The following is a 21,201-nucleotide window of genomic DNA, read 5'->3' as shown; positions in this document are numbered from 1 at the left end:
GTATCATTCTGAAGACTTGTTATAATCTTTTACTAAATTTTCAGAATAACTTGCTTTTTCATTCCAATCTGAATCCTAAATGTACCACGTCAGTCACTCAGACCCAGGATACCGCCCGGCTAACACACAAATTGACCGCAGCAACTTCATTTTGCAAACCATTCTGTCAATGACGAACTGGGTTTTGAGAAGAATAATGATAAAAATGGAAAACAAACACCGAAGACTGAATGCTGAAACATGAACACAAAAGCGCGTTCTTCGGCAATCCGCTGGGTCTCTCAACCCCCTCAAAACAAAATGGCACAATTTTATTTTGATTTGCATTCCTTCCTCAAAAAGTAAATCTGGCTAGATTGACAACAACAGACAGTCCGACCGACCTGACCGTTCAGCCATTCACCGTTCATTCAGCAGTTGTCAGCAGTCTCACTCAACCATCCAACACTATTCACCAAGATGATGAAGTGAAGTTTCCTCGTTGAAATGAAAATGAAGACGTTCAGGCTGTGTGTGCACACACAACGCACGTACAAAAGTAAGATCCATGTAGCCTAGTCTACTTGAAAATAACTGACTCGTCAATGACTGCTAATCATGGATGGATGAATGAGAGTCAACATACATCTAACACATGACTTTCAGTGCAGTGCTGTTTCAGTCACACCCTCGACCCAAGACTTTACTTGTGACTTATGCAACAAACTATCTGACCATACTAATCAACTATGAGTACTTTTACTTGTTCATCCTCTGTTGCCGTTAAGCGTAGAGGGGAGATCAGATGCAGTTAGGCCAGCTCCGCAGCTCTTTCACTTTCAGTTGTGATGTATCATCATGAACTATGAGTAGATCTAGAGTCTAGATCTAGATCTAGAGTCTAGATCTAGAACCCCTCGGGGTGGTGCCACTGACTGAAGTGTCTTTAGACTTTAGAAGGCTTTAGGCCATTCCCAAAGGGGGGACATAATTTTTCGTTCTAATGCACAGTAGAATTGTAATATATGGGCTGATCCACCATGACAAACAATGATTGTAGCAATGCCAATGAAAATTTAAATTTTCACTTTAGCCCTTTTTTATTTGGTACTTAAGAAAGAATTTTCAATTCTCAGAATTATGCTTCTTGAATTTTAAGAATCGGTTAATAAATAAAAAAGTTATGGGGTTGTAAAGGTCGGCAAAATATGGATGACCCACGTATTATAATACTCCTAAAAGGTGGACCACGTAGTAGCAGATTCTGTAAGAAAATCGACGATATCTCGGTAACTAATCGGAGTGTTAGAGAGAAACTTGGCTACTCTATGTGTTTTTGGGTGTAGAAATCATTTCTGCAGTCAGATTTACTTCCCATTTCGTAGATATTTTCTAATTTTGTTATAATTAGAATTTTGGTGTACATATTACGATTTTGCGAAAAAGGGGTGTTGGGATGAGTCTATTTTATTTATAGCATCGTATCACAACATGGGATCTTTAAGAATATATGTTGGCAGCATGACTAAATAATTGCCAAGCTTTTTATGATGATTTTAGACCATGCCAACCATAAAAGATAAGTTAATTCAATCTAGCATGCCGTACAATTAAAAATTCTTTTTCACCGTTGAGACGCGAACACCCCGAGACGAGATAACCTCGCCTCGGAATACCCCCATTGCGATGTTACAGGGGAATAGAGAGAAAAACAAGCGGATGCGTGCGCCCGCCATTGCCCTATTTCAAGTGACCAGTGAACGGGCCCGCAATAGTCATGCGGAGATTTGTAGGTCACATACATTTGCGGCGAGAGTGAGGTGAAAATGGCCGGTCTCCGTACGAAGCTGCTTTGGATAGGGGGGTAGTCGTGCATTTATGATCGGGTCTAAACAACTACTTGACACAGAACGTTCAAATTCGAGCACACTATCTATAGGATAGATCTATTACCATCTCGGCGTTAATAGTTTTCGGTGTACACGATACGAAAGTGTTCCCGACACCAAAAATATAGGTTAATTTATGTGTACGAACTTCAACGCCCACATGTCATTAGTTTGCCCTATGATTGGTTGCCGAGTTTCATTCGGATTGGTTCGGAAATAGAGCAGACGGAGGTTGACAAAGTTAGTCACCTACGCTTCGGCCGGGTCCGCAAAATCGCCCGCAAATGGAGACCAAATTTTCGCTGCGCGGGAAAGCCCAATTGGCATTGCTAACAATGTCATGCTCATGTCATACTGTGCCTGAACTAGATTCTAGATCTAGATCGACAACAGGGAACTGCTGCTTTGTTTTTCCTAATCCTTACTATCGTCATTTTCCTATATTTTTTTTAATGTTTGTCACACTTTTACTCTTGTGACCCGCTATTTCTGGGGTGTCTTGATAGTCGAAGCAGACTTTGTGCTGTTCAAGCAAGAGACTAGAGAGGTGAGCAGAGTAAATCTGATACCCAGTAAGGACTTTTCTGTTGTCACTGTAAACATCCATCCCTTGGTGCTCATATGACCTTATGCAGTTTGTGAGCGCCGTTAAACCTCTACTAAAACAAAACAAACGAGATCTAGATGTAGATTCTAGTATCATTTTTACCCCCCCAAAAAACAGTTTGAATAGCCTAATTCTGCAAAACTGCATGCACTGGACAAAGGAGTATAGTGGCTCCTTGAGAAGGCAGAGAGTGCTTGCTGGTTAAGCACAAATTTGTATGAAAGTATCAAAATAACTCTTTGTGGCTGCATACTTGTAGTATTGTTACTCGTTATAACTGGTAGTTGCATGCGTAGCAGTGTATTGTAAAAGTAACTTAATTTTTTTATTGAATTGATGGGTAGGCAGAGCAAAAGTGTGATCTCTGCTGGTTCATTCGACGATGTTTCGTACCAGTGAACATTCACAATGGACTTTACACTACAGTTTAACAAAAATATTGTACAGCAATTCGAGATGAAACTCTTTTACACTTTTTATTATAAAAAATGTATTCTGTTGTAGACTTGGTGGGGGGGGGGGTGTTTATACGCTGTGGCTACGTTCACTGTGCCCTGAATGTAGTTTGCAATTTAAAAATGATCTTGCTCACTTCACACCCTTTTCCCTTTTGCTTCTTTTTTTCGTCCACTCCCACCCCTCTTCCCGCCTTGGCCTTCTTCCATTCTCCCTTGTTTCTTCAAACGACCGTTATTTTCAAATTGTCGAGCGTTGCCAGGTCCGCACTCGGGAAGAGGATTGATGACCGAGGCTGTTTTGCTGTGCTTCGCCCTCTAACTGTTGCATTCGGACCACCGCTGCATTATTTTTCACGCGCGTATTCCTGTACCGTTTCCTCATTCACTCTGAGCTTGAGTGACCGTAGCGTTTCAGTTGTGCCTCTGTGCCAATGGTGGATGATTCAGGGTGCCGTGAACGTAGCCTGCAAGTTACGTTCACGGCGTTGTGGTGTTTATAACTTTACTTTTTTACCAAAGCACATGACATAATAGGCCTACACCCTTTGCCCCATGCTTTGAGTACCAGTCACTGTCTTCTGTGACTAAGTTTTTTTTTACCACTGGGTCACTTAGAGAAACATCATACTCCAAACACACTGCTTTGCACTGCACCTTTATGTGGCTCCCCTCCCTCCCTCCCTTTATCATCAATGTTAACTTTTCTGACTTTTAAAAGTACCACAAAAAAAAGTTGTTAGATAGAATACTTTTATACGAATAACAAAAAAAGACAAATTAAAGGTTGTTTAGTTTTTAAAAGGACTGTCTCCTAAATTTAATTTAGAGAGGTTTATGGTGTTTTTGTTTCATAAAAATAGAACGAATAGAGATTCCATAAATAGCAATGGTCTGTTATTCCTTTCAAATTTTTGTCCTCATTTTAAAGAAAGAGCAACTGGTTCTCAACTACCATGCTTATGTTATTTTCTTCATCAGATCAAGACATTGTGATATCCTCGAAAGATTTTCCTGATATAAAAGCTGGAGATGTTGTGGAGCTCTACCATCCAGATGATGAGTGGAAGTAAGTTCAGAGATTTAATAAAGATAAAATACACTCTCTTCTATATATAAGTGTAACAGTCTTTTTCTAAAAAGTATTGGTGAAGGATGCTGTCAAAATGAGTTACTTTTGGAATTCTAGTCCTAGGGGCACAGATATACACATCAAATTTATAGGTTGAGTTGATACAATTTATCACATGAAATGATAAAAAGCATGTACAACTTGAAGAAAAATGTGTCAGTTTAATATTTACAATTAACTTGATGTGTCTCTTTTTGGCTGACATCTCCTTGTGGATTGCCAGAAGTAACTCATTTTGTCAGAACACCTCACATTGCTTTTCATTTAGGGTGGAGAGTTCGACAGCTAGCATAATTTTATTGTGGATTTAATTTTTAATAAGTTATTGCACTCAATTCTGTAATGATTAGAAGGGCTTTTTCTATCATTCATTTCAAACACATTATTTTTTATCAAAATGTTTTGTTAATTATTCTGCTCATCTTGCACAATGATGATCTTGTTTCAGTCGACTTCTTCTTCAAGTGAAATGCCTTCCTGAGGAGTATCAGCAAAAAGGTACTGCTTGATTTGATATTTTTGGTGTTCCCCCCGACACCCCCGAGCCTGCTGTACTCATTGTATTTTTTTTTTTATTATTGAGGGTGCATTTCTTTGCCTTGTGCTTGGTGTCAATATTTTTTTGCAGCCTACCTGATTTATTGCTAAAACTTATCTACTCACTCAGCGAAAATTTTCAAGTAAAATATACTTCTTTGAGGAATATAAACTTGACAGTCCAATAATGAGTTTTTGAAAAACATAAAGATTTTTAAAGGCTATGATGCTACAGTAATGCTGCGGATGTTTGTTTTTGTTTCTTTTTGGTTGGAGTTCAAATCCGTGCTAGTCATCATATGATTGGTGAAAAAGTTGTAGATGACAGTCGTACTAATTTTATTCATTTGCCTTTCAGATGCTGTCAGCATAGAGCAGGGTATAGCCAGTGCCTTTTGCTTACGGCCTTACAACAATATCATCATCAACAAAGTCGACCCAAAGGTGTGTTTGTTGCTCTTCATGAAATATTTCTAGAAAATTCATTTGATGTTTTGGCTATGATATTATAAACAATAATACAAGTTTTGTTGTCACATGCAATATATATATATATAGCTATAAGGGAATTATTAAGAGAGGTATATGACTCATTTTATTATGATGGGTTTTACTTCTTTTTTCTTGCAACTGTAATGCATAGCAGACCCCATCTGGGGAGTGAGTGCTATAGAAATGTACTTATTATTATTATTATTATTTATTTCTTATTTCTTGTTTCTCTGTGATAGACTGTTGTTCTTGATCTTGTGGAGTTGCTGTTCAAGGAGCAGTACTTCGGCCGCAGTGACATGTGGAGACTTTGTAAAACCCTGGTAAGACAATTGATGATGCAGTAATATAAGACGACACATTGCAGAAGTGCATTGAACTTTATGAAGAACCTGACGTGGAAGAATTTATGTTTAATACTTATAATGTGTATTCTCACAAGGAAAGACATTTTAAATGATTCTGGTGATAATTTCATTGTGAATCCTTTCAATAAGTTGGCAATTATAAGTTTAGCTGATAGGAGGGGTTGGATTAGAATTACAGGACAAGTTCAGCTCATAAGTCTGAGCTACTCAAATGATAAAGCTATTAGTTATCAACAGAATGATTCACTGTATGCTGTTTGATGCTTTTTTGCTTTTGTTCAGGTCTGTTGGAAGTTTTCCTCTAGTTTTTTTTGCCTCCGAGTTTTCTATTTGTTGACATTATCTCTGTTGGCTTATGGCATACAAAAACATTTTAAAAAATTTTTTCCGTTTAACTTGTTTTTTGTTTTTTTAAAATTCACAGACAAATACTTGTGTTTACCTGAAGAAGACAATAGAATTCGCCGAAATGAGGTATGGTATTTCATGGGTCTATCTGGAATGTTGTAAAGTGATGAAAGCTTGCAAAATTTTAAAGGATGTGTTTTCTTTTCGCTGTTGAATATATTAGAATTTGTCTTGACTTTATTGTACACTATAAATACTTCTCCATGTAGTGGAGATGGAAGGATGAAATCCTGATAATTTTTCTGTTGGATTTATGACAAAAGCAATTGGGGTAACACTTTGTTTGGTCTTTGGTATTGTGTTTTCTCCACATTTAATGACCATCGTTACATTGGCTTTTTGGCTATTCTATATCACTAGCTGAAATGAACTAAGGGTTGCCCCTGTCAGAAGCATGTAGTCTAACTCGGAATGCGTCATTAAATGTTTTTGCCCTTTGTTTTCAGGACCACAGTGAATGAACTGTGGGCTCGCGGTGAAAACGTGACATGTGGTGTCATAACAGAGGACACAAGAGTATGTCTAATTTTTTAAAAAAGTCAATGTTTGCCTTTGTCCTCTTGTCGTGTGTTTGTGCTTTTCACTTTCTGTTTTGCTCCCTCATTCCATCACTCTTTCTGTGTATGCCAACTTCTGTTTGTTAACTTTCATCTTCTGTATGTTTCTCTTCTTAATATTATATAATAATTTGAATGTTGAATGCGAAGACACCCCCCCCCCCCCCCCCATTGTCACGGAGAACGGCGATTGTCTTAGATGGGTGGATGTCTTGGACGGTGTCATTATAATATTTGTAAAAATGCAAAGGGGGAAGGAGCCTGTGATTAAACTATGTTTCCTAGCAAATTATGCTGAGATACATTTTCCCGAATATGAGGCTCAGCGGGCGGTTTGCGGGTGCTCTGGTGTGGTTTGCTCGTTCTTTCCTATCGAATATCTATCATCCTTATCTTCCCTTCTTCTTTTTTATGTTTGTTAGTCTCTTGTAACACCTCATATGACCTTATGCAGTTGTGAGCGCCGTAAAACCCTCTACTATAAAAAAAAGGGGGGGGGGAGAAGGGGGTTTGTGTTTTGTACAGATGATTGTCTCAGAGCAAGTTCAACCATACATTTTCACTCGTCTTACTTTTAAAATGAGAATTGTTCATTTTGAATCCTACTATTGCTTTCTATTCACCTAATAAACTTGTTCTGTTACAGATTGTGTTCCGGTCTCCCACAGCAGTTGTGCAGATTTTCATTCAGATGAGCTCAGAGATGTGGGATTTTGATCTGCATGGAGATCTGTATTTTGAGAAGGCTGTCAATGGTTTCCTTACTGATCTGTTTGACAAATGGAAGGTGTGTTTGTGCATCGTCTCTGTGTGTGTTTGTGTGTCTTTGTATTGTCACAGTGTGTTTGTGCGTCATCTGTATGTGTGTTTGTGTTTGTGTTTTTTTCTTGGTTGTTTGTCTGTGGGTGGTTGGAGGGTGCCTCAGATAAGTCTTGTTCCGTTCGCTCACTCTGACCTTTTCTGTCTCTCTATCTGTCATGCTTTTTCCAAGCTCTAAATGATTGTTATTCTATTCATGTGCTTGTCTTCACTCAAAACTCAAAATTTATATGGTGGATGGTTTGTTTGTGCTCAGGTGTGGTTTGTTTCTTTTTCGTATCAAACTATCATCCTTATGTCTTTGTTTTTTTTGGTTCATGTTACTCTCTAGCAATCCCTCTAATCTTTAGCAAATGTATCAGCTATTTGTAGTGCAAGTGCTGTAAAACTGCCTGTGTGTCTGCCATTACTATTTGTTCTCAAGCACTTCTGGTCTTTATGAGTTGTGTGGTTTTTTTTATGACTAGTACTGTTGGTGTGTGTTTTCCGACTAGCTTTTTTTTTCTCATGTATAGGATATCTATGAAAAAGTGTGGCTGCTCTGGTTTTGTCTGCAGTTTCTGATTCTTTTGAGTAATACTTTTCTCTTAATGTGTTTTTTTTAACATAAAGGCATTAGAATCATATGTTGATGATGCTTATCAGCTTTACTTTTACTACAACCCAAGAAATCAAAACTTATACTAAGATTACTTTGTTTTGGCAACCAGGCTTGATTTGCTCCTTTTATTTTGTATCACATAAAATTCAGTAGTTTATATATTTGCAATTTGTACTGATATGGCAGGACCTCATAGAATTATAACATCACGTAATCATAGGTCAAACTTGAGTCTAAATGCACAGATGCCTAAGTAGGTTTTTTTCATTGTATTGAATTAGATAATAGAAAGCAAAGAATTTTGAAACAAGTTTGCCTCTGATTCATAATATTTTGATTCTCTTGTTCAAAAGTGCCCATTTTTTCTGTTTTCAGGATCAGAACTGTGTGCACGATGTGACGATTGTGTTGTTTTCTCGGACATTTTATGAAGCTCAGTCTGTTGGTATGTTAGAAATGTTCTCATTATATATAACTGCCGTTTTATATATGGTATAATCATACCCCAGAAATTCTCTCCCTAGCTGTCTTTGCTAGTGGGTAGTTGGCGGGTGCTCTGGTGTGGTTTGCTTCTTCTTTACTATGAAACATCTAACTTCCTTATTTCCCCTTTTTCTTTTTTATGTTTGTTACTCTCTTGTAACACCTCTAATCTTCTGGTGCTCACATGACCTTATGCAGTTGCGAGCACCGTAAAACGTCTACTAAAACTTAACTGTCTTTGCTCTCCTGATTGTGGTACAAAGTAGCTACTTATTGTTCTATTCTTTTTTTAAAATTTTTATATCTGAGCCTTTTAATGGCAAAGACAACATTTCATGTAGGGAACACTTTTATATACTATTTATGCAGGAAAAGTACTTATTTTGTTTTTCATTTCAATACTGATATTTTTTTTGGTGGGGGGGTTGAAAAGTGAACACATGTATCTCTTGTTTTTATGACGTCTTTTTTTCTGTAAAAAGTTTTATTCAGCTAAAATTATTTGTTTGGTGAGGGAGTTGTTGTATTTCTTGAAATATCAATGTCGTTTCCAAATTATTCATTTTCATGTTTTCTGCCCTCAGAGGATTTTCCGCCTTCAGTGAGGGAATGTCTCCAGATTGACACAAAGGGCAGGATTTATGAGGATTTTTACAGGTAACATTGTTCGCAAAGTCTTTGATTTTAAAAAATATGTAACAACTTTTCTGTTCTAGTTTCTCTGTGTATTTTTCTTAGGGAATTAATCTCACATTCTTATTTCTATTAATACTAACTTTTGAACTGATTAAAATGTATGTCCTTTTAAAAAGAAATTCCAGTACTGTGAATACACTTATACTTCTCTCTCTCTCTGTTTTTTCTCTCTCTCTCTGCATGTCTGTCTGTCCGTCCCCCCCCCCCCCCCCCCCACGCCCCGTCTCTCTTTCTGTCCTTCCCCTTCTCCCTCTCTTGCCTCCCCAAACCATCCACCTGCTCTTCTCATGAGCATCCATTAACACAAAAGGACACAAGGGCACTCACTCCCCACCTGAAGCCAATTATTCATGTGTGTAGGTATGTGAGTGTGTTAACTTAAGTGTGCATGTATTTACCATGTCACAGCAAATTTCTTTTTGTAGAGATCCATAAAATATCATCTTGTCTTTCCTTATGTGTCTGGTCTTGTTCTCTTGTTTTCCAGAGTCATAGTTCAGAATGAGAGATATGAGGAGTGGTCCTCTGTGCTGCGGGAGCTGCGTACATTGTTCAACGTGTACCAGGAGACGGTATTGCACTATCACTCCCACGGCCAGCAGGGCTGGAGGATGCCCAAAGCCACCAACTCTTTGGCCTCGCAGGGGAACTTTCTGGAAACTCTCAATATGTCTTTGAATTGTGCGTATACTTTCTGCATTTGTCTCTTTCCTGATTGTTTCTATTACTGATCAGCCCACAGTTACAATTATTGAAAAACCTCTGTGTAATGTACATAGCTTAATACATGCTAGCAGCTGCAACATTTACTTTCTTATACCCCAAGTCCCATTTAGTATTTTTTACTTAACCTCAACATTTCTTTGATTTGAGAGTACAGTTGTTTTTAAATAAAGGGTAACCAACAACTGTATTAACAGTAGCCTTTGAGCAAGTGCCATTTGGCTCAATGCCGTTTTAAAAAAAGGTAGAAGTCTTTGTCATTGATTCTTTGCTGCAATTAAGATGTTTTATCCTGCATCATCTTTGTAATTTTCTCTTCAAATTAAGACTCATTTATACAATAAAAGTTAACAGGGTGGTTCGAAGGAGGCCACTTGTATGTCCTGATTCTTTTTTCATTCAGTTATTTCTGTCTGTCCTGCTTTTAACCCTTTACTAAATGGATGTTCCTGTGTCAATATACTCCTTTTTTACTCAAACAAATAAACAAATGTCAACAAAGTTATTACTTTAGACTTATGAAATTGTTTTTGCAGTGTTTGAAAAATATTACCTGGATCGGAACTTTGACCGCACTGGCAAGGTGTCTGTCGTGATCACCCCTGGTCCGGGCGTTTTCGAGGTGGACAGACAGTTGGCCAACATCACCAAACAGAGGACCATTGACTGCGGTGAGGGAGCAGAGAGGGTCTTTCTTTCTGTCTTTCTTTCTGTTTACATTCATTTGTTAACCTGTGTCATTGGCTTGTTCTGGTGTTTGCAGAAAGAGACTGTTTCATGAACAGAGACAATATTATTTAGGTGCAATGATAAAATCGGTGGTAAAAGAAATTTCACTCACACTGGTGAAAGTAATTTCTCATAATTATTTCCTTGGAATTTATTTATAGAAGGCCTTTATCAAGCTTCTGTAAAAGTCTTTATTTTTTGGAGGTAAATTTCATCTATTTTTTAATTAATTTTTTGTTGTGAGCCTGGCTCATTCAGACTAACTTCAGGATAAACCGATATGTATTATCTGTGTCTGTGTGTCTGTGAGGTGCGTCAGTGTATTTATATTATTGGTGTACATTTTTGACATGTGTGCTAAAATGTCTGTACTGTCTCTGTCAGGTGTGTCAGTGTATCTATATTATTTATGATATGTGCTTGTGTGTCAGGTGTACTGAAATATCTGTACTGTCTGTGCCAGGTGTGTCAGTGAGTGTATCTAAATTTTTTTGTGCTAGTGTGTCAAATGAGTTAAAATGTCTATGTCTGTCTGTGCCAGGTGTCGGGAGTGACCTGGTCTGTATGGGAGAGCAGCCGCTGCATGCCGCACCATTGTTCAAGGTGAGCATTTTGGAGTAATAGCAAAGAGCCTTTTCTGTTTATGCTCTTCTCCTAGATGTGCCAGCTACTCTGTTAGCTCAGTTGGTGGTATGCTAGGTTGTGGTGCAGGCATTACTGGTTCGTACCACTGGAAGGGCATTCTTGTATTCTGTTTTAGTATTGAAACCTGTAAACCTTCTACTAGAATGAGGACATAGATGCTAAATGACCCATTTTGTCAGTAGACAAGTAAAGCTTGCTTGCACTCGCCAAGATTAAAGATGTAGAAAGGATTTGAAAAATGAATTTATGGCTCAATCAAGTTCAAACTTTGACCTGCAACACCATCATCTAATTTAGAAATAGGCTATAGCTGCTCCACAGCTGCAAGCATTGCTGGAAGTGACTTAGTTAAACTATTATTATTATTGTTATTATTATTATTATAGAGGGATGATTCAATTGTTTGAAATAGTCTTTGTCGCTGGTTGGCCTGTGCTCTGGTGTGGTTTGATCCCTTTTTTCTTATCAAACATCTATTGTCCTTGTCTCTCTTTCTTTTCGTTGTTTGTTACTCTCAAGTAAAACATTTAATCTTCTGCTCTTATGTGACCTTATTGTGTTGCATCTTGGGTAAAACTCTAACTAAAAGTAAAACTAAATAGTCTTTTTTTAAAGATTTTGAACATTTGCCTTTTTGAAAGCTATTTGAATGAGTGTTTTCTTTAACTGTGCACACAAGTCTGATGACTGAGCTACTTTAAGTTCCCCCTTTTAGTTTAAAAAACTGTTCTTGGTTGTATAATCCTGCCAATGATCTAGCTGTCTTTATGTTTCTCTTGTCTGTCTTATTGTGCTTTTCTATACTCAAAGCTTAGACACATCTTGCACAACTAAGCACTTTAGGTTCCTTCCTAAGACATTTGAAAACAAATTTCTTTTTTAAAAAAATCTTTAGTTCCATAGCAAAAGTTCTCACAAGTCCATAGAAGTTGGCGACGACTACAACATACCACACTGGATGAATCACAGGTAGGCTGATCACTGACTCTTTTCTCTTTCCTGTCTCCATGGTAGTGCCTAACCTCTACACCACAAGCAAGTTTTTCACTTCTGAATGATAACAAATACAATGTCAACTTCCTCGGGAAGAAACAGATATGAGAAAGGAAGGCATGAGACTCTTCATGCAAATGGTGGTAGGAGCTTTTCGTTGACTAAGGCGGTCTTGAATTTTTGCTTTTTATTTCAACACCTTTTATGTTAATTTAAGACCGCATTTCTGCATGGATTTTACTGATAAAAATTGAAAGGCTCAAAATAAAATAATGTAAATTTGTAGTTTTCATGGACTACCAAACTGTGGCAGCCATTTTCTCGCTAGTTTTACCCCTGACACTGGGCAAACACCACCCCTGCCGCTTGTTTCAATTATAATTATGTTGACTTCTATTCAAAGATAACTGGGTATTTTTTGCATTTAAAAAAAGACAAAAGAACAAGCATGAACATGATATCAATCACTCCATGTGCTCCAAAACTGACAAGTACTTGATTCCACCATGTCGTGAAACAATAAATGTGTTCTGTCATTTATCTCAGTTTCTACATGTCCAAGAACCAAATCGAGGATCACATGAACTCATCATTTGTGCCACGCATCAAACCTCCACCAGCGCTGGTAAGTTTTTCTTCTCACAAGGCAATCACTGTCGGTCTGCAGTAAGAATATTGCAATACTTATTAGGTATGGGGATTTTACTCATGTGGTTGGAGTTGGTAAGAGACGATGATAGGATGGCTTTTATGCCTTGTAATTAGCAGATTTGTTCAGTGAGAAGTTTTGAAAGAGTCCAAATATTTAAGAGAGAGCACTGATTTTGAATTAAGACGAAGAATTTTCTCTGCATTTCCAAATGGGTACGCTTGAGTGGAGTAAAAAAAATGTCCCAGCATATCAATTACTCAGTTAATTTAGCATGCTCATTTTGGTTTCATTTTAGAGGAAATCCTTCCATGTTGAGACATACATCTTTATACAGATCTTGCAGAGGGACTTTTTGCACAATTAACATGCTCTAATAGACATATACAGAGCATGAAAGACTTTAGAACATAGGATGCCATAATTGGTGGTTATCACGTTGCCCTGATAGTGTTTTTGAGAATAGATTAATCAAGGGCAGACTACTTGTAGTGCTCTGATATTTAACTGCTGAGGCCATCAAAACTAATTAGCACCCTTTGTATATATGTATTCACCGCATTTTCTAGTCAACAACCGCAGGTGATTGGAGGATGCCACTGGTAGGTTCAACTTCTTTTACTTTCCCTCTGTTGTTTCTGTCTGTCTCTCTTACTTTTTCCCCCACCCTGAAACGACCATTATTGTGTGGATGTCCTTCTTTGTACTGAATCTAACATCGGCAACACCCAAGTCAAGAGAGAACCGGTCAATTATGATTGTCAGTTTCTTTCTTTTCATGATAACTCGACTGACTTAACTGAACATTGTGAAAGCTTAAAATATCTTGTTACAATGTTTCTTAACTGCTCTTTTCTTTTCTCCCACTGTTGTAGTTGAAAGAGCTGGAAGAAGGGCCCAAACATGTGAAGAAAAGTATGTACTTGTTGAAGTGTTCAGATTCTGGCCGATATTTTTATGTGGATGATTTGTGTCATTCAAGAGGAAGTAAAGGCCTTTTTGTGATCCTTGATTTTTTGTCCTCTTTGACATTCTTAAGGGAAAATATCTTAACTCTACTTTTGTCTTTTGAGTTTTCCTGTATTTTTTTTCTCCCAGAACCTATCTTTAAAAAAATTTGATCAGATGAGTTTGTTTGGTATGGTTTGAAACTTTTGAAATTTCATGCACCTTTGTTTAGGAAAAAGCCCATTAGTGACTTGTAGGGCAGGGGGTCGGTCGAATGCTTTCTTATCCTCATTTTTTGTACCCTGCGGGAGGGATAATTGTGATGTGTGTTGACAAAATTAGTTACTTCTCGAATTAGCCCCATGGACATTAATATGTCAAATGTACAGGCTGAGTTTGTACAATTTATTAGTATGAAATGATAAAAGAGGCATGTTTGACTTGAAGAAAATAGTATCAGTTGAAAATATAGAAATTTCACACGTGTCGATTTTTGGTCGATATTTCTTTTAGTAAATTTAGAGAAACAATTCATTTTGTTAGCACGTCTCCCCAATGTTGAATATTATGCATACTTCTCAGACCTCCTTCCAAGAAAAGATGATTCAAATGACGACAACATCCCATTTGTTGATTATGACGAATACGATGCCCAAGTGTTCAAGCTACCATCTGGGACAGCACCACGTACTTAGTAAGTGTTGCCGTGGTTACGTTCGACTGCTTGTTTGTCTGAGATTTTGAATATCTGTCTGAGGAGTGATATTTCTGAAATTTCAGGTCTTCAATGTTTTCGTTTTTAGTATTTGTCTTTCTTTTTGACTTTGTGACAGCGCCCTGGGTAAGTCCTACTTCTTTTCTTTTCCTCTTTTTTTTCTGTTGGTCTGTCTTGCTTTTTTTCCCCCAAAACTAAACGGCTGTTTTAGTGTCGATGTGCTTCTCTTTACTCCCTTACTCAAACAAACATGTGGTTAGGGTGTAAACCTTTTACAGTGAAAATGAATCACTTTGGGGTGTAGAAGAATTCGTGTTGCTGTAAAAGTCTTTGCTCTGTGGCAGCTCTGCTCGTGGGACAACCCTCAACAACATCTTCAACCGAGGGCCAGCGCTGCCGAAGACGTTTTCCGAGGCGAGGCAGAGGCTGAGGCCGAGACAGCGGCACATCTCGGACGAAGTCTCCGCCTACATGAACGACCACAAGGAGCCTGGGAAGGACACGTCTGCTGCCATTAGCATCCCTGGCCACAGGGCATCACACGACGACATGTCGTTTTCCTTTGGGTGTTACCCGATACATGGCAAGTGTTTGTTGAGAGCTTTCTTGTTTTAATTTTTGTTTTTTAATTTCTTTTGTTTGCTTTTTTTTTTGTTTTGAGTCCCGATTTGGTATAAGATATTTGTAAGTGATGTAGAATAAGTGTCGACATTATAGCAGGTTTGCCAATTGTCTTGAATTTTCAGGAAAATTTGAGGGGAAAAAAGGTGCATAAACATAGTTATAGATTTGATGCTGAGGAAACGTGAAATAACAAGATTATTTTCAAGACTTTGAACTGCTTGTGTTTGGTGGGTTTTTAAATTTGTATAGTTGTCTTGCAATAATCTAGCTATTCGTGATATTGTACTTGTTATTATTTTGTATTGTTTTTTCCATTATTGTGCAATCATTTTGAGAAATGAAATATTTTCTTTGTCTGTCTTGATTCTCTCAGAGCGAGCAATGAGCCGAGACTCGTACGAGTCGTCTGAGAGTGACGAGCTCATCAACCTTCGACCTGTAGTGGGCAGCGCTGGCTCCCCTGTCGGACACTCCCGCAACTTGCACAACTACCGGCCTCACCGGGCCCTTATCAACCCTTTTGCTCCGTCCAGACTTCAGTTCAAAATGACCAGCAACAGGAGGCGATGGGTGCATGCTTTTCCTGTTGGTGAGTGGCCAGCTGTTGGAAAACTGGCAAAGTGTTGATCAGAGTGAAGATTTGATTGTAATAGCCCACCTTTGTATAATTGACATGCTTAGTGTAGTCATGCAACGGCCCCTGATCTTTTTCGAAAATGTAGGTTTTAAAAAAATAATTTAGATCATTTAGGGGGTAGGCTTCGACCCTGCCTGAAGGGGCCAACCTGGGCTGAAAAGGATATTATGTCCAAGCAAAAACAAGTTCATGTCTCTCATGTCCTCCTTTTCTTTATAAAACCCGTTAACTACGGACTCTGGTGGTCTCTGATCTGCAGACATGTTTAACGCATATTTCTCTTTAGTAACACCTCTTGTGATCCGTTTGCGTTGTGAATGCAGTAAAATTCTTATTAAAGAAACTGCAAACTTATGTCTTTGGGTGGTTAGCGGGTCCTCTGGTGCAGTTTGCTTCTTTCCGTTCTCTCCTCCTTTTCTTTGAAAGTTAGATAGTGGTAACACCTCTAATTTTCAGCTCTTATGCGACATATTTGTGTAGCGAATGCTTTAAGACTCTTACAAAAGAAACTGTAAACTCACTTCTTAGTGTGTGGGTAGTTAACGGGTGTCCTGGTATGGTTTACACCTTCTTTTCTGTAAAATATCAATCATTTTTATCTCTTCTTTTCTTTGTATTTTATTCTGTTGTAACACCTCTTGTCTTTGTTGCTTATGTGACCTGTTTGGGTTGCAAGTGCAGTGTGGGTGTTTGCGGGTGCTCTGGTGTGATTGGCTCCTTCTTTCCTATCAAACATCTATCGCCCTTATCTCTTCTCCTTTTTTGAGTTTGTTACTCTCATATTACACATCTATTCTTCTACACTTATATAACCTTATTATGTTGCAAGTGCCATGTTCATAAAACTTTTACTGAAATGTAAAACTCTCCTCCTTCTTCTCTTTGTGTATTACTCTGTAGTAAGACCTTTAATCTTTGGCACTTTTATGACCTCTTTGTATAGCAAGTGCTGTAAAATTCTTACTGAAGAAACTGTAAACTGACCCCCTGGGGCAGTGCCACTGACTGAAGTGTCTTTAGGCCATTCCCAAAGGGTGGACAATTCTTGTTCAAGCACAGTAGAATTGTAAATGGGCTGACTCATATCACGCTCATAACTGTGCCTGATGTACAACAGGGAACTGCTGCTTTTTCTTTCATGATCCTTACTATTGTCATTTTCCTCTACTTCTTTTGTATGTTTGTCACTCTCTTGTGACCTGCTATTTTGGGGTACTTTGATAGTCGAAGCAGACCTTGTGCTGTTGAAGCTAGAGAGGTGAGCAGTCTAAGTCTGATTCCCTGTAAAGACGTCTCTGTTGACACCCACCCCTTGGCGCTCATATGACCTTATGCAGTTGCGAACGCTGTAAAACCCTCTACTATAAAAAAAACACAAAAAAACCCTGTAAACTTACATTTTGTGTGACCCCTCAGACCAGCGTGGCATGCAGATGCAGGCTCGGCACGTCCACTCTGTCTCACATCTGGACCATGACGATGACTTCCCTTTCTCCAACAGAGAAGCTGTGCAGGTGGGTAGAGTTAACAGCACACTTGCCATCCTGTACCCAGCTTGCAGACGTAATAGTAATAAAAATAATAATAATAATGATAAATTGCGTTCATGTAGAGCTCCATCCGATATGAGTATAAGTTTTGCGTACTTCAATTTTTTTCCCCCGCCCTCTAGGGAAATGAATGTGAGCTTTTTGCCTTGTTTTTTTTGGGGGGGGAGGTTGGGATGGGAAATGGGGTTGTTTTTCTTGTGTTTTTTTTTTAGATGGGGTTGGTTGTTAGTAGATTTATGGAAGGGCTTATTCAGCAACATAGTTGCCAGCCAGTATCTAAAAAACATATCAAGTCTTAGTATGGAAGTCTGATATTGTATTGAAAAACATGTATTCGTTATTCTCTCATGCTGCTCAGTGTGGACTTGCTGATACTGAAGAAGAGTTATGAACTTTTAAGACCAGATTCGTAAAGTTGCTGGCTTAGGGCTCAGCTCAGTGCAATGTAGTATCTTTGGGAATGGCACTTGACACCAATTTTCCTCACTTCACCAAGGTGTGAATGGGGGGCCGGCCATAGACAGGGAAAGGTCCTGTCAGTATGTTAATGTTCTAGCGCTTGTGAAATAACAGTTTGCACTGCCTGGAAGTTGAGATTAATTCAGAATGCCATCAGGTCTGTTGGGGCAATATTATAGATTGGAAACCTCATAGTTTCCTGTCGGGCAGGAACTTGCGCAATACAAAAACCATTTGCGAGGCATGCTGACTAAATAAATTATTTCTCGCAATCCAACAATTAAGATAAAGGCCAAAAATTGACGCAGGGGTCATGTTTAAAGATTTGCAACTGATGCTATTCTCTTCAAGTTTAGCTTTGTTTCTTATTTCAGTTATAAATTCACCTATAAATTTGATTATGATCGGAGAAGTAACTGATTTTGTCAGCACACCTCACATTTATTTATTATTCTTCTTTCCAGAGCCCCACTGTGACTGTGACCACGAAGAGCAAGAAGCCGTTTGTCAGTCAGGTATCCAGCAGCTTTGGGGATGGTGCAGAGCTTCACAGCCAGAGGTCAGTATTGACAATCAAGCTTGTCCTAAATGATCGCCAATTGTCGAGGAGAAAAGTAGTCATCTTAAACAGGTGGTCCTCTTGGACAGTGCAATTTTAATATAGAAAAAATAGGTGGGGGGGGGAGGAAGATAAGGATGTGTTCATTTGTGCCGGTGACTGCCTTGGACAAGCGGTCTTTAGAGCAGGTTCAACTGTATCTGTTCAGTGCTCACACACATGCCATACCGACATTTGTAGTGTTATAGTAAGGTGCTTCATCATTGTATGCTGAAGATGTGAGTTTGATGACTGTTTTGGGAGAAATGTTATCAAGTATCCCTGTCGTTCTGCTGGGATGCTGTTTACTGTCAGTCCAGGTTGGACCTGAAAGGCATGCTGTAGAGCAGCCCCTCACTTCAGTGATCTTGATTGTTGGCTCCACTTATCAGTCTGTCTCGTAACAATCAAGTACAAAGTATTGCTGTATTTAGATATTATATGCTCTAATTTTACTACATTTTGAGAAAAACTGATGAAAATTCATAATCTGTTAAAAAAAGCACACAGCAGTCGAATGGCTCTGCCACACTTTGAATAATTGTGAATAGTGCTAAAGTTATGAATGTTGACTAGTAAAGTGGGATGTTCACAGCTCTAGGATTGTTGTCCTGTCTTTCTGTAGTGGTGACAGCATCATCTCAGAGTCCCCCGTGTCTCGGTTTGAAGGAGCTTTGGCCAAACGTCACGGCTCGGAGGCCGTTGTGCCTAGTAAGTGCTTCTGTTTGTGTTCTTTTTTATATTTGTTGAAGCTTTTTAATTATTTTTTTTTTTCTAAAGACTGGCCTTGTACTTGGTCGTGTCATTTTGGGTAAATTTTTCGTGACTGTAAAGCTAAAATGTTTTGTTTTTGTTCTTGAGTACTGCAAGAAGACTCGGTGTCATGCTTCAATGAATATCTTAGTTACAGAGATCTTAGTTACATAGGTTCTGTACATTTGTCGTAAGCTATTTGAAGTAATCTTATCCCACCTCACTTTATTCCGTCTGCGCATCATTTCTTCTCTTCTCTCTCCCGGTTGTTTCTGTCTTTCTTTCTTGAATAATTTTGCCTTGCACCAAATGGGTGTTTCTGTGTTGTTAGTGTACATCTCTTTACTCAGTCACAAAAACTCAAACAATGTTGTCTGTCCGGTAGGTGCTGCAAGACACAGTCACAGCAATCGTATGTTTCATGGGAACAAACTCAAGATCTTCGGCAGCGTCAAGTCTGGCTCTGAGCAGGAGTGGTCTCCCGATATGAACACAGGTGGGTGCTCAACAAACAGTGGGGGTGGGGGGGGGGGGAAGAGGAGAGGGGAAAGGGATGTGAAGGGGTGTGCTGAGAGCAGCTTGGTTATCATCAGTATGGCTGGAAATCCTTTTCTAAGGTGGTTGGAGGGTGCTCTTATGTGGGTCCTATCAAACATCTACCTTCCTTATTTTACCTCCGTCTTTTCACTGTATACTTCTGTTCTTCGGCACTTATATGACCGTACTGTGTTGCAAATGCTGTAAAACTCTTACTAAAAGTAAAAGAAAAAAACAAGAACAACTGTACTCTGTTTTAGCTTTTCTTTGAGGTGAAATAAACCTAATTTCTCCCCTCCTCGAAGATTGGGACAGTTTTCTGTTTTCTCAGATAAGAAGTTGTGTTCTGTTGATGAGACTGTCCTGAGTATCAGGTGGATGATGTGTTTTCTTTAGCTTGTGTGGGTGATTGGTGGGTAGCCTGGTGTGGTGCGCTGTTTCTTTCCTATCAAATGTCTGTCTTCCTTTTCTCTCTCCCACCTTTTTTTTGTATGTGTACTTTCTAGTAACATCTCTAATCTGCGACACTTATTTGACATATTCATGTGTTGCAAGTCCTGTAAAATTCTTACTAAAAATTTAAAAAAAAAAAATTTATACTGGTGCAGTTTGATAAAGAGTTACAAAAATGATTATGTAAGTACTTGGGAGTATCATATCTCACTGTCAATCTTACTGTTATGGGCTGCCCACTGTCCCCTTCTCCCGGTCAACCCTCCCCCCACTTCTCATCCCATCCCATCTTGTAGCGGGATTTGATATTAGTATTACCCCCCACCCCACCCCCTCGACTGTCCTTTGTGTTTCCAGTTAAAGACATGTTGGACTCTCCTTACTGCTCTCTTTCTAATAGCAAGATCTTCATCTGTACAGATAGTGGAATCCAAGAGAATGTCCTTTGGTTTCAACCTCTACCTTTCACTTAACATAAATATACAGTAAAACCTCGGTGTAGCATACCCCTTTCGGACCCAAGATTTTGAATGTCGTAGCTGAAGTATGACCTAGTCCAAAAGATTAGAAATATTAAATGGGACTCGCGGCTTCAGAAAGTGAACGTTACAGCTAATAGTATGTTTTAGTTTTAAGACTCTCACAGCTTACCGAGGTTTTACTCTGCTTTATTGTTTACGCATAAAGTTGTTTATGAAAATATAATCAAGAGCTGTTATCCAAGAATTCTCCTCGTCTAACCCAACCACTGTTTAACATGATGCCACTGGTGTTGGTTCAAAGTTTCATTAACTTCTCTTTTGGGCAGGATATTTGATTGCTTTAATTTAATTGAGTATTTATTTGGAACAAAGTGTCCTCTTTGCCTCTTTTGTTCTCGGACTTAAAATGTCATCTTGATTTCTTTTTGTTGCTACAATGCAAAATGTTGATTTGTAACTTAGCTTTCTTTTGAGGGACATGCTTTGGTTGTTGTTTTTTTATCAAACAATATTTTGTATCTGTCTTGCCTTCAGTGCAAGAAAGGGGATAAATTCTTGATTTCTGTGCTGTACTAATGAAAAGAATGATTACCGCTCTTTTTTTTTAACCTGCTAAAACCGATGCAATTTGCAGTAGTTGATGAAAAATGCCTGGTTCATGGCTTATGTTATGTGTAAGTTTA

The 21,201-nt window shown here is 38.6% G+C and overlaps 1 protein-coding gene across 4 annotated transcripts in view; it reads left to right on the top strand.

Moving 5' to 3' along the window:
• Positions 1-369: 369 nt before the first annotated feature.
• The window catches only part of LOC101847805 (GATOR complex protein Iml1), a 62,765-nt gene continuing 41,933 nt past the window's right edge, over positions 370-21,201 (top strand). For all 4 annotated transcript variants that reach the window (XM_005093656.3, XM_005093657.3, XM_005093655.3 and 1 more), the window contains exons 1-23: positions 370-538; positions 3,912-3,999; positions 4,511-4,560; positions 4,958-5,043; positions 5,331-5,414; positions 5,884-5,933; positions 6,314-6,383; positions 7,071-7,211; positions 8,220-8,289; positions 8,912-8,984; positions 9,511-9,704; positions 10,283-10,417; positions 11,017-11,078; positions 12,016-12,089; positions 12,660-12,738; positions 13,638-13,677; positions 14,293-14,404; positions 14,770-15,008; positions 15,423-15,638; positions 17,103-17,200; positions 18,160-18,254; positions 18,919-19,004; positions 19,432-19,542. In XM_005093656.3, coding sequence (XP_005093713.1) covers positions 487-538; positions 3,912-3,999; positions 4,511-4,560; positions 4,958-5,043; positions 5,331-5,414; positions 5,884-5,933; positions 6,314-6,383; positions 7,071-7,211; positions 8,220-8,289; positions 8,912-8,984; positions 9,511-9,704; positions 10,283-10,417; positions 11,017-11,078; positions 12,016-12,089; positions 12,660-12,738; positions 13,638-13,677; positions 14,293-14,404; positions 14,770-15,008; positions 15,423-15,638; positions 17,103-17,200; positions 18,160-18,254; positions 18,919-19,004; positions 19,432-19,542 — 2,305 coding nt within the window. In that variant the 5' untranslated portion in view covers positions 370-486. The remainder of the gene's footprint in view (positions 539-3,911; positions 4,000-4,510; positions 4,561-4,957; positions 5,044-5,330; positions 5,415-5,883; positions 5,934-6,313; positions 6,384-7,070; positions 7,212-8,219; positions 8,290-8,911; positions 8,985-9,510; positions 9,705-10,282; positions 10,418-11,016; positions 11,079-12,015; positions 12,090-12,659; positions 12,739-13,637; positions 13,678-14,292; positions 14,405-14,769; positions 15,009-15,422; positions 15,639-17,102; positions 17,201-18,159; positions 18,255-18,918; positions 19,005-19,431; positions 19,543-21,201) is intronic.

This window comes from Aplysia californica, unplaced genomic scaffold (assembly GCF_000002075.1).
Source record: "Aplysia californica isolate F4 #8 unplaced genomic scaffold, AplCal3.0 scaffold00067, whole genome shotgun sequence".
Lineage (NCBI taxonomy): Eukaryota > Metazoa > Mollusca > Gastropoda > Aplysiida > Aplysiidae > Aplysia > Aplysia californica.
The sequence above is the reverse complement of the archived record's forward strand: the minus strand, read 5'-3'. Positions and strand labels throughout refer to the sequence as shown.